This window comes from Tupaia chinensis, unplaced genomic scaffold, assembly GCF_000334495.1.
Source record: "Tupaia chinensis unplaced genomic scaffold, TupChi_1.0 Scaffold000255_1, whole genome shotgun sequence".
Classification (NCBI taxonomy): Eukaryota; Metazoa; Chordata; class Mammalia; order Scandentia; family Tupaiidae; genus Tupaia; species Tupaia belangeri.
The window spans coordinates 755066-767793 of NW_006159735.1; the positions used below are offsets into that span (position 1 = coordinate 755066).

At 36.7% G+C, this 12728-nt stretch overlaps 1 protein-coding gene across 7 annotated transcripts in view; it reads left to right on the forward strand.

Moving 5' to 3' along the window:
• Nucleotides 1-12728, forward strand: part of KMT2E (lysine methyltransferase 2E (inactive)) — a 111555-nt gene that overhangs the window by 62141 nt on the left and 36686 nt on the right. For all 7 annotated transcript variants that reach the window (XM_027772118.1, XM_006149150.2, XM_027772117.1 and 4 more), the window contains 3 exons: nucleotides 4125-4183; nucleotides 5409-5581; nucleotides 11630-11668. In XM_027772118.1, coding sequence (XP_027627919.1) covers nucleotides 4125-4183; nucleotides 5409-5581; nucleotides 11630-11668 — 271 coding nt within the window. The remainder of the gene's footprint in view (nucleotides 1-4124; nucleotides 4184-5408; nucleotides 5582-11629; nucleotides 11669-12728) is intronic.

Here is a 12728-nt window from a genome sequence, read left to right on the forward strand (position 1 = left end):
AGCCCCACCTGGCCAGCTATGTGGTTCCAGTCTCAGACCTGGAGGCTTGAGAAACACACTGGACACATGTGCATGTCCAAATGGAGAGGAGAATGCAAGAAAAAGAGTTACAGCAATCTACCCAGGGGGTGATTTCTCACTTTCCCTATGGCAAAAAAACAAACAAAAAACTTTATGAGTTGAAGATTTACATTCAGTTGTGAAATATTGCAGAGAGATCCTATGAGTCCTTTACTTCTCTGTAATAACATCTTGCAAAACAGTTAATGTAACATTACATCTAGGATATTGACACTGGTACAGTCAAGATATAGAACATTTTTCATCAACACAAGGATCCCTCATGATAGCTTTGATAGTCACATCCACTTCATACCCCCCAACCCTCTCATGCCTGGCCTTTGGCAGTCACTAATGTATTCTCCATTTCTATAATTTTGTTTCAAGGGTGTTACATGAGGGACCAGCATTTAGTGTAATGGCTATGTCGCTGGACTCCCATGTAGTTGACTGCAGTTCGAATCCCGGACCCAGTGGCTTAAACTCACGCCGGGCGTGTGTGCGTGCGTGCCAAAGATCCCAAGAGGAGAATGGAGGAGAAGGGATTGCGATGTGACCATCCCCCCTGGGGGGTGATTTCTCACTTTCTGTCTCTCTGTCTCTCTCTGTCTGTCTGGCGAGCGCACGCACCCTATAGCAAAAACCTCTCCCCCCCCAAAAAAAGAAGAGCGTTACATGAAATCATAGTATGTATCATTCTGGGGTTGGCTTTTTCACTCACCATTGATTTCCAGGAGAACTCATCCAATTTGTTACATGTGTCATCATTTCATGCTTTTTATTGTTGAGTAAGTACTCTATGGTGTTCATGTACCTACAATTTGCTTAACCATTCACCTACTGAAGGACATTGGGTTATTTCCACTTTTATGGCTGTCACAAATAAAATTGCTGTGAACATTTGTTTACAGATATTTGGCATGAACCCTGATTTTCTTTTTTCTGGGATAAATGCTCAAGAGTATAATAGCTCAGTTGTATGGTAGTTACATATTTAGTTTTATAAGAACAGTTGAATTATTTTTCAAGATGGCTCTATCATTTTACCTTTCCACCAGAAATATATGAGTAATGAAAGTTGTTTTTATTTTTAAGATTTACTTTTTTTTTTTTTTTTTTAAGATTTTTGCCATAGGGTGCATTCACCCACTGGAGAGACAGAGTGGAACAGTCAGAAATCACCCCCTAAAGGGGATGGACACACTGCAATCTCTTCTCTATTCTCTTCCTGGGATTTGGGGTACACATGCACATGCACCCAGCATGAGTTTCAAACTGCCATGTTTAGGACTTGAACTGCAGTCACCCATGTGGGAGTCCAGTACCTTAACTACTGTGACACCTGCTGGCCCCACAATTGCTTTTTATATTTTATTTACTTTTATAATTATGTAAGAAATGCTTCTGTCTGGGGCTAGCAGTTAGCGTAATGGCTATGTCGCTGGACACCCACGTAGTTGACCGTGGTTCATGTCCCGGACCCGGTAGCTTAAAACTCACACCGGGCACGTGTGCACCCAAGATCCCTAGAGGAGAATGGAGGAGAAGGGATTGTGGCGTGGCCATCCCCCCTGGGGGGTGATTTCTCGCTTTCTGTCTCTCTGTCTGTCTCTGTCTCTGTCTGGTGAGCGCATGCGCCCTATAGCAAAAACCTCTCCGAAAAAGAAAAAAGAAATGGTTCTGTCATTCTAAAGTCAAATATATGAAACAGGATATATTCAGATAACTTTTATCTCTGTTCCTTTCACCCTGAAAATCACAGTTTTAAAAAGTTGATTTTGGGGGGCTGGCAGGTGGTATGGCAGTTAAGGAATTAGACTCCCACATGGCTGACTGTGGCTCAAGTGGACCTGGCAGCTTGCTTTCTCACGTTCTCTCCCTCTCTCTGGTAAAATTAAAAATGAATAATAATAAATAAAATCAAAATAAATAACTTTTTTTTAAAAGTTGATTTTTGCTTCCATTGCATGTTTTCTTATCCTATGCAAGTGTATACCTACATATTTGTATTCTCCTCCTTACCCGGTAAGCAGTAGTAACTTTTAGAGATTCTTTACCACATGTCTTTATTAAAAAGGTATGATAGAGATCATTTTAGAATAGTGTATATAGATTGATTTGCTCCTGCAGTTTCAAAGGACTCTTTTCATGTACTACAGTTTATTCAGCCAGCCCCCTTTGAGTGATGTTTGATGTTTCTAGTCTTTTGTTATTGCAAATAGAAGTGGAATTATTCAGTTAAAGGGTAAATGTATATGTAAAATGTTATCATATTTTTCCAAATCCTCCTCCAGTAGAAACTGTGCAGTTTTGGGCAGGCCAGCAGGTCGCATGGTGGTTAAGGGTGTTGAACTCCCACATGGCCAACCACAGTTAAAAGTCCCAAGCCTGGTGACTTGCTTTCTCACTTTCTCTCTCTCTCTCTCTCTCTGTGTGTGTGTGTGTCGGTCTGTCTGTCTCACTCCCTGTCTAGTCAAATTAAAATAAGGAAAAATAAATAAAATAATTATTTTAAAAATTATTTTATTGGGACCAGCAGTTAGCGTGATGGCTATGTCGCTGGACTCCCATGTAGTCAAGCGTGGTTCAAGTACTGGACCCAGTGGCTTAAAACTCACGCTGGGCGCATGCATGTGCGTGCCCAAGATTCCGAGAGGAGAATGGAGGAGAAGGGATTGCGGTGTGGCCATCCCCCCAGGGGGTGATTTCTCGCTTTCTGTCTCTGTCTGTCTGTGTCTGTCTGGCAAGTGTATGTGCCCTATAGCAAAAACCTCTTAAAAATAAATTAAGGGAACCAGCAGTTAGCGTAATGGCTATGTCGCTGGACTCCCACGTAGTCGACCGCGGTTCGTGTCCCGGACCCGGTGGCTTAAAACTCACGCCGGGCGCGTGTGCGTGCATGCCCAAGATCCCGAGAGGAGAATGGAGGAGAAGGGATTGCGGCGTGACCATCCCCCCTGGGGGGTGATTTCTCGCTTTCTGTCTCTATGTCTCTCTCTGTCTGTCTGGCGAGCGCACGCGCCCTACAGTGAAAAATCTCTCAAAATAAATAAATAAATAAATAAATAAATATTATTTTATTTAACTTTATTTATCTATTTATTTACTTATTTATTTAAATTTGACCAGAGAGGGAGAGTGGGAAAGAGAGAAAGAGAGAGAGAAACTGAGAAAGTGAGTCATCCATGTGGGAATCCAGCACCTTTATCATCCACCACATCACCTGCTGGCCCACCCATTCCATAATGAATAAGTATGCCTTTTTGCCTAAGCCTAACAATAATGTGTTTGGCAGACTTCAATTTTTGCCAATTTAATTAAGTGACAAATGGTAATCTCAGTATAGTTATACTTTGCTTTTCTCTTACTGTGAGTGAGATTTTTCTGTGTGGTTTATGATAGTTATTAGCCTTTTGCCAGATAGTTTTTAATAGGTTAGGTAACTAGTGATGAATGTATTAAGAGCTGGTTAAAATTTGACCATCAGGAGAGATCTGCTTATAATTCTGTAATAATTAGGATATTATATCTGTGATGCTAGAATAGTCACATGTCCTAGCAGACAAATTGAGGCTGGTCTACCAAGTTGTAGACATTTTAGTCTAGAGCCCGTCTAAGAATAATCTAATATTATTTGGCCTCTAGATCAGTAAGTATATGCAGTGGAAAAGTCGGGAGAAAAAGTAAAGGAATTACTATGAATGATAAAGTTTATGGGAAGAGACTGGAAGAAATAATCATGGTATTAATGCAGTAGATCCTAATTCAGTATTATTAATTACATTGTTAACAATAGCATTTTTTTTTCCAGGCTTTTTGCTTTAAATATTCAATTTGATAAAGGTGCCAGTTTCCTATGTAAAAAATTGAGTTATTTAACTTGTATCTACTTAATACTGAATCATAACCAAGCTGAAAGACAGGATATTACATATATTTACCCTGTTGGTTTTTCACTAAGAACATTAAAGAAGTTGTAAAGTTTATCACATTAAAAACTTATCTCCTTTATATCCAAATGTTATAAAAGTTTGATAAATTATTGTGTTTATGTTTTAACATAGGAGTTTGGATAAAGAGAGGGCGGTGCTATTACAACGCCGGAAGAGGGAAAATATGTCAGGTGGGTAAAAAAGACCTACAATAAATTAAGATTAATATGATTAAGAGAGTAAGCAACTTTCATTTAGATGTAAACACTTTATGAATAAATGTTGATTATAGCTTACAATCTCAAGTGCAGATTTTTTTTTTTTTTGGAGAGGTTTTTGCTATAGGGCACGTGTGCTCGCCAGAAAGAGAGAGAGAGAGAGAGACAGAAAGCGAGAAATCACGCCCGGGGGGGGGATGGCCACGCCACAATCCCTTCTCCTCCATTCTCCTCTCAAGATCTTGGGTACGTACGCTCACGTGCCCAGCATGAGTTTAAGCCACCGGGTCCAGGACTTGAACCGCCGTTGACTGCATGGGAGTCCAGCAACATAACCTTTATGGTAACTGCTGATCCCTCAAGTGCAAGTTTTAATTATTTCTTAGGGATTGTGGCAGTATTATGTTTATTTTAGTAAATATAGAAACTAGAGGAAAATAAAGTAAATTTTAAAGTTAGATCATTCATATAAGTCACTGTTGGGTTATTGGAAAAGTCATGATGCACTTTAGCATAGAAAAATACATTATGACTTTTCCAGCAGCCCAATCGCTGTAGTTTAAAGAAGTAAAATATGTTTGTTCTTCAGAAAGATAGTGGTCCATTAGTTTTTCATGTAGAATAGTATTTCTTTCATTTTTAAGAACAGAATTTTTAAAATTCTATATAATATACACCTGTTTTCATTTGGGCTTGAAATGTGTTGATACCAATACAACTGGTGTTAAATAGTCATAGTTTATTTAACCATCTCTCTTTGATGGACATTTGGGTTATTTCCAGAATTGTTTTTATTTTGTATTATTTTTGTTATTGCTGGTATACCTTCAACAATTGAAATTCTCCACTTAAGTTTCTTTTGTACTTTTTCTTTATTTTTGGCTAAATCCCTAGAAATGCATATATAGTTTTACTAGCTAAGGCTAAATATATAGGGAATTTCGTATTGCCACTGGCAATGTGTGAAAGTGCCCATCTGACATCACCACAGTTATGTGATGGACCTTGTAATTTATTAAGTCAGGATATTTGTAGTTTATATTGAAACATATCCTTTTATGAGATGAGTGAAGAAGTAAAAATATTTGTTTATCCTTTAAACAAATGGATATAACAATACTTCATAATGTGTAATGCTGTTTTATTGCTTTGAAATAGGAAAATTATGTGTACAATAACTTTTTCTGTATCTTTCAAGATGGTGATACTAGTGCAACTGAAAGTGGTGATGAGGTTCCTGTGGAATTATATACTGCATTTCAGCATACTCCAACATCAATCACTTTAACTGCTTCAAGAGTTTCCAAGGTTAATGATAAAAGAAGGAAAAAAAGTGGGGAGAAAGAACAAAACATTTCAAAGTGTAAAAAAGTAAGTTTTTGCTTTTACTAGAAGAGTAGATAGGATAATAGCTAAGGAGCCGAATTTAGCAAGAAAAGCAGGAGAGTGAAATAATAATAGCTAAAAAGAATGTTTTGATCTAGAAAAAGGTTTTTTTTTTTAACATTTTAAACAAAACTTTTTTTTTAAAAGAGAGAGTTTTGCTATAGGATGCATGTGCTTGCTGGAGAGACAGAGAGACAGAAAGTGAGAAATAGCCCCCCACCCCCCCGGGGGAATGGCCACACTGTAGTCCCTTCCTCCATTTTCCTCTTGGGATTTTGGGCACATGCACATACACACCTGGCGTGAGTTTCATGTCACCAGGTCTGGGACTTGAACTGTGGTCAGCCATGTGGGAGTCCAGCACTTTAACCACTATACCACCTGCTAGCCCCCAGCAGCATATATTTTTTAATTGTTTATAAATTTTCAATTGACACATAGTAATGTTCCATATTTATTGGGCACAGTGTTTTTGCTTGTTTGTTTTAGCTTGTGAATACAATGGATAATGATCAGATCAAGATAATTAGCATATCTATCATCTGAAATGTTTATTTTTATTCTGTTGGGAATGTCCAAAATTCTCTTTTAGCTATTCTAAAATATATAATAAATTAACTATCATCACCCCACTGTGCTATAGAAATGGGGTTCCCAACCCTTAGGCCATGGACCAACATTGGCCCATGGCCTTTTAGAAACTGGCCCGCACAACAGGAATTGAGGGGCAGGTGATCCAGTAAAGATCTGTATTTACAGCCACTCCCCATCGCTCATAATACCTCTTGAACTCCACCCACTTCCTGTCAGATCAGCAGTGGCAATGGATTCTCACAGGACCCTGAACCCTATTGTAAACTGTACATGAAAGGGATTTAAGGTGTGTGTCCTTATGAGAATCTAATGCCTGATGATCTGAGGTGGAGGTGAAGCAGGATGCACTGGGAATTGGCTGGAAGTACTGTATTATTGTGAAATGTATAATTATTTCATTGTATATTACAATAATAGAAACAAAGTGCACAATAAATGTAATGTACTTGAATCATCCTGAGACCATTTCTCCTTATTACCAACCTCTAACCTCCTACCCTCTGGTCTGTGGAAAAATTGTCTTCCACAAAATTGGAATTTTTTCTTCCATAAAGTTTGGGGACCACTGCTATAGAACACTAGGAACTCTTTACCTAACTTTAATTTTGTATCTTTTAGCCAACATCTCTTTTTCCACTCCTCCCTTCCCTTGCCAGGCTCTAGTAATCAGTATTCAGTATTCTACTCTCTACCTCTATGAGAGCAACTTTTTTTTTTTTTTTTTTTTTTGGAGGGGTTTTTGCTATAGGGCACGTACACTCGCCAGGAAAACAGAGAGAGACAGAGAGATAGAAAGTGAGAAATCACCCTCAGGGGGGATGGCCATGCCGCAATCCCTTCTCCTCCATTCTCCTCTAGGGATCTTGTGCATGCACACAGCCACCCAGCATGAGTTTAAGCCACTGGGTCCGAGACTCGAACCATGGTTGATTACATGGGAGTCCAGTGACATAGCCATTACACCAACTGCTGGTCTCAAAAGCAACTTCTTAGTTTCCTCATTTAGAGTGAGAACATTGCAATATTTCTCTTTCCGTGCCTCAGTTATTTCACTTAATATATTATCAATGAGGCTAGCCCATGCTGCTTTGAATGACTGTATTTCATCCTTTTGATTGGCTGCTAGTATTCTATTGCATGTATGTAGTTATCCATTCATCTGTTGACAGATACCCAGGATGAGTTCATGTCTTGGCTCTTGTGAATAGTACAGGCAATATGTGTTTTTAAATACTTTTTTTTCTGGAGCAGTGCACTCATGCAGGCAGAGAGGGTGCTACTGCACAGTACTAAAAACTATGCAGAAGGCTCCAGGTTCATGTCCCAGGTCTGCTTAAACACACCGGGTGTGCCTGAGATCATGTCTGGCTGCAGGGACTGGAGGAATGGTGGTTTGAAGACCTGTTGTTGATGTCTGTATGTCTGTTTCTCTTTCTCAGGGAATAAACTTAAAAAAATACACACAAACACATACATATATACATACATACACACACACATGTTTTTCACTTTCTGGTTTCACCTCATTGTTAAAATAAGCTTAACTGTGTAGTGGTCTTCAGGTGTATGTCCCTCCCCTTTTTTGTTACTCTTCTGCTTATATTTTATCCAATTGGTACAACTTATTTTTTTGTTAGATCATACCCTTACCTTTGGAACATATCTTTGCTTACAGTTTTTTTTCTTCACCTTTTGGAATATTCCCTTCTTCATCTTTATCTTTTAAACTCCTACTCTACTTGGAGGTCCATTTTAAGCACTGTTTCCTCCATGAAGTCAGTTTTTTTTTACCAGATCTGATCTTTCCTTGCATCTTTTCATGACACTTGAACCTTTTATTCCAAAATTTAATTACATTTTGCTTCATTTGATTGTTACTGTCCTCATCTCTGATCATTGTAATTTACACAAAGAGATTATCTGTTAAGCGTCTTTTATAATTTATGAACTCACATATAGGTGTTGACTTACCTTTTTTCTACTGCTTTCAAATTATGATTTATTTTTTATTTATGATACAAAAGTTACTTGGAAATTTTATTCTTTCATTAATTAATTTTTTGTTTTTGTTTTTGTTTTTTTTTGTCAAGCAGTGACTTGCTAGTATTTGAAATGAATCAACCTTCGGTCTTAAATTACGTAATTTATTTCAGAATATTGCTGTGTATTTAAAGAAGATGGAATTTTCTCTGTTATTAAGTTAGTAATAATATTTGACAGATATTAGGGAAAAAACAGGATCTAGAAACTGGGCATTAAAGATACCTAGTTTAGGGACTAGCAGATGGCATGGTGGTTGAAGTGCTGGACATGCCCACATGGCTGACCACTGTTCAAGTCCTGGACCTGGTAGCTTGCTTTCTTACTTTCTCTCTCTCTCTCTGTGTCTTTCTCTGGTCAAATTAAAATAAATGAATGAATAAATAAAATAAAATAAAATAAATCTTTAAAAAATTAAAAAAAGATACCTAGTTTGCTCTTCAGTTCAATTTTTATTATTATTTGAAGGCAATATATAATATAAATTACATAGCAGAAGGATATTGTTTTGCTTTTTGTACATCCTCTGTTATGGCTAATTGTTGAAAATGTTAATAGAAACAGCAATAAGTATTCTGGACAGATGATAGTTTTTAAATATTTCTAAAACCCTATTAAGGCAGTGATGGTTGAACAAATCAAGACTTTGACATGAAGTATTAACATTATTAATAATGTAGAACAACGTTTTAAAAGACATAGATTGTATATCGTGACTCATAATTAAGATTTTTAATTTTCAAATTTTTGCATAAAAATATTTTTTTTTAATTTGATTTGAATTTTTTTAGTTCACAAAACCACCATCAGCCAATTTTCTTTTGGTGTTCCCTCTCTAAATCAAACTCGTATCTTCCTTGGCAATCTTTTAAATTCTTTGGTTTATTTCAGTAGCACAGACATTTTCAGGCTTTAATGTCTTTTAGTTAGCCTTAGTCTTTTGATATCCAGGTTGATTCCCAAAAGCTTTACTGATTTTTCTTTTGAAATGTTCCTGATGGGTATTTTCTTTCTTCTTTTTGCTGCTACAAACCTAGTCTAAGCCCTCACTACCTTGTAGTAATATAGTAATAACTTTGATTTCTCTAAACTTATCCTCTTCCCTCAAGTCCACCTAAATTTGGTTATTAGGTTTCCTTCAAATTTCATTTTTATATCCCTTCTCTTCTCAGAAATACTCTATGCATTCTTCATTCATAATTAAGAGTGTGCAATATTTAAGTCAAAATCATAAAATTGTTTTTTTTAATTGCCACAGGGCATGTGAGCTTGACAGAGAATGACAGAGAGACAGAGAGAAAGCACATTAATGGGGTGTTGTCATGCTGCATCCCTTCTCCATTTTACCATCCTGTTGGGATTTCGAGCACATACACACGTGCCCAGAATGTTTTTCAAGCCACAAGTTTTGGAATTCAAACCAGGTTGAGTTTCCCTTAACCAGCAGGCTACAAAGCCAGCTAATAATATCTGACCTTTTAAATAAAACTTCCATGACATAATTTGATATTTTCAAAATCGTTTATACTACTTATCAATATGTAAAAGTCATAGTATATTACTTTTTCCTTGTTTTTGACATAAATCATTCCTATTTCATGCCTTCTTTCATAATTATTTATGTTACTAGAGTTGCATTCCTTTCACTTGTCTGTCTATCCAAATGTATTCATTTTTCACAGTCCTCCTACTTTTTCCTATGTTTTATATAATGATTCTTTTCCTTTTCCTTCTTTCCTTCTTTCCTTCTGCCTCCCTCCCTCCCTCCGTTCCTTCCTTCCCTTCCTTCCTTTTTGGAGGTTTTTGATACGGCATGTACGCTTGCCAGGGTGGGGAGACAGACAGACAGTGAGTAGAAAAATGACAAATCACCCCACCCCACTCAGGAGGATGATCATGCTGCAATCCCTTCTTTATTCTACTCTCAGAATTTTGGGTGTACACGCACATGTGCCTGGTGTGAGTTTCAAGCTGCAGAGTCCAGGACTCAAACTGTAGTGGGAGTCCAGTGCCTTAATCAGGGCACCACCTCCTGGTCCTGCCTCCTTTTTTTAAAATCTTGCTCTCTGAGCACTTAAATATATTTGGATTTGTGTGGCTAGCTCTAGGTATATGTTTCTTTATCTCTTTAAATACAGTATACACTTTTCGTTGGTGATGAGAAGGATAGGAATTAAGTCTTCTTAAGTATTTCTTTTGAGGTTCTCAAATTAGTAGGCATTCAGTAAATATCGAATAAATACAATAAATATATTTACCACAGTGCTTATTATTAAGCCTAATTGAAGATTCAAGTGGTATTTGCTAATTGCTTAGAGAATTAAAGTCATAACAACATTTTTATCCCTCTCCACCATGTCTCACTCCGAAATTTTATTTCTGTCATCCCAATTTTTATGATTTTTCAGTGTTGTAATTTTTTTTTCTTTTTCTTAAGAGAGATTTTTGATATAGGGCATGTGTGCTTACAGAAGAGACAGAGAGACAGAAAGCAAGAAATCACCCTCTAGGGGGAATGGCCACTCTGCAATCCCTTCTCTTCCATTCTCCTCTTGGGATTTTGGGCACACACACACACATGCCCAGCATGAGTTTTAAATCACTGGATCTAGGACTCAGACCATGAATGACGATGTGGGAGTCCAGCAACGTAACCATTACTCCATCTGCTGATCCCTCTGTGTTGTAATATTGATCACAGACTATTTGGAAATTTTTGCAGTATATTTGTGTGTGTGTGTACACATATACACACATTTATTTATTTCATATTCTTTTTTTTTTTTAAATATTTTATTTTGTTCATTATTATTACTTTAATTTACTATAGGGCACGTGTGCTCACCAGAGATAGAGACAGAATATGAGAAAGCAAGCTGCCAGGTCCAGAACTTGAACCATGGTTGGCCATGTGGGAGTTCAGCATCTTAACCACTATGACACCTGCTATATTCTACATGGTTTATATTTCTATTTTTAAATAGTAGAATAGTATTCTAGTAGGTACATTTATTTATTAAGCTTTACTAGTTCCAGCTTTATTGGTTATTATGAAATTTTTACTGAAACCTCAGTATATACATCGATATATACTTAAAAATTTTTTTTTTAACTAGAGAGAATGTGCATGTGCCAGAGAGAGAGAGAGAGAGAGGGAGGCATTCTCCACAGAGCCCAACCATACTGTGATCCCCCTTCTTCAGTCCTTCAGCCTGACAGGAATCTAAGTATATATGCATGCACCCCACATATTTTCAGACCAGCTATGGTTGGCATGTGGCTCACAGCTCCATAGTCTGGGGTACTACTGACTGTACCATGGAGGCTAAACCTGACACTTAAATATTAATCATATTTAGTATTTTTAAAAACCTAACTCAGAATTTCATGTTTTTTTAGGCCTTTCGTGAAGGATCTAGAAAGTCATCAAGAGTTAAGGTAAATAAATTAAAGCTGTATTATCAATTGTCTGTTATTCGGAAACTTACAAAGTGGCTACTTGTCCATATCTTTACTACATACTCTTTTATTGTATGCTGTTTTATTGCTTATTAGAAGTGAAACCTTAGCAAATCCTAATTGGAATTAATATACCAGTCTTATAGTTTATTAACATGCCAAAACAATCAAAATCGGGGGGAGTATATAAGCATTTCTAATATTAAAATTTGAAGTAATTTGAATTTCATCTATCACTGCGATCCTTGTCTCAATACCACTCTTATTAGTATACTATACACATGAATGCAAATCACATTTGGAACTTAATTTATTCTTTTGCATAATTTGGATTCAAGTAATTAGTCAAGTTGGTTGTCCCACTATGAAATCACCATAGGCCCACCATGTGAATACAAACTAGTCACATATATCTTAATTAATTAGAATATATCTTCAATTTTTTAGAAGCTAAATTTGCTGAGGGAAGAAAATCACCCCAGCTCTGTTTCCTCCCTGAAACATAGATTTGTGTTGAGTCATAGAGGTCAGCTATATCATGTTTTTATAGCATTCTGAGTTATATAGTAAAGAAAAGATAATTTCTTAAATTATAAAATATTACTGGGTCATCAGAAAAGTCATGACATATTTTTCTGTGTTTTTCTATGAAAAAAATGCATCATGACGTTTCCAACAACCTTACGAATAGGATGTGGGGGACACCCTGTAGTATATCTGTTGTCCCATAAAGTGTAATATTATTAGTTATTTCACACTTCTGGAAACAAACCATCAAATAGCAGTCTCGTGATCATTCTTGCATAGTTTTATCATTCCTTTTCAAGAATATTAATAGCATAATGCAAGTCCAGTGTTTCATAAAATGTCCTTTATTTGCTAAAATTAGAGATTTATACTTATTGACTTTGACTTATGTAAAGATACAGAATGAAGAGTATGAAAAAGTTTTTCACCTAAGCTCTTGGAACTATTAATACTCCAGCAGTCCTCTTTTCCCAGTAGCTGATCACCTCAATACTAGGCTCAAGAGAAAAGA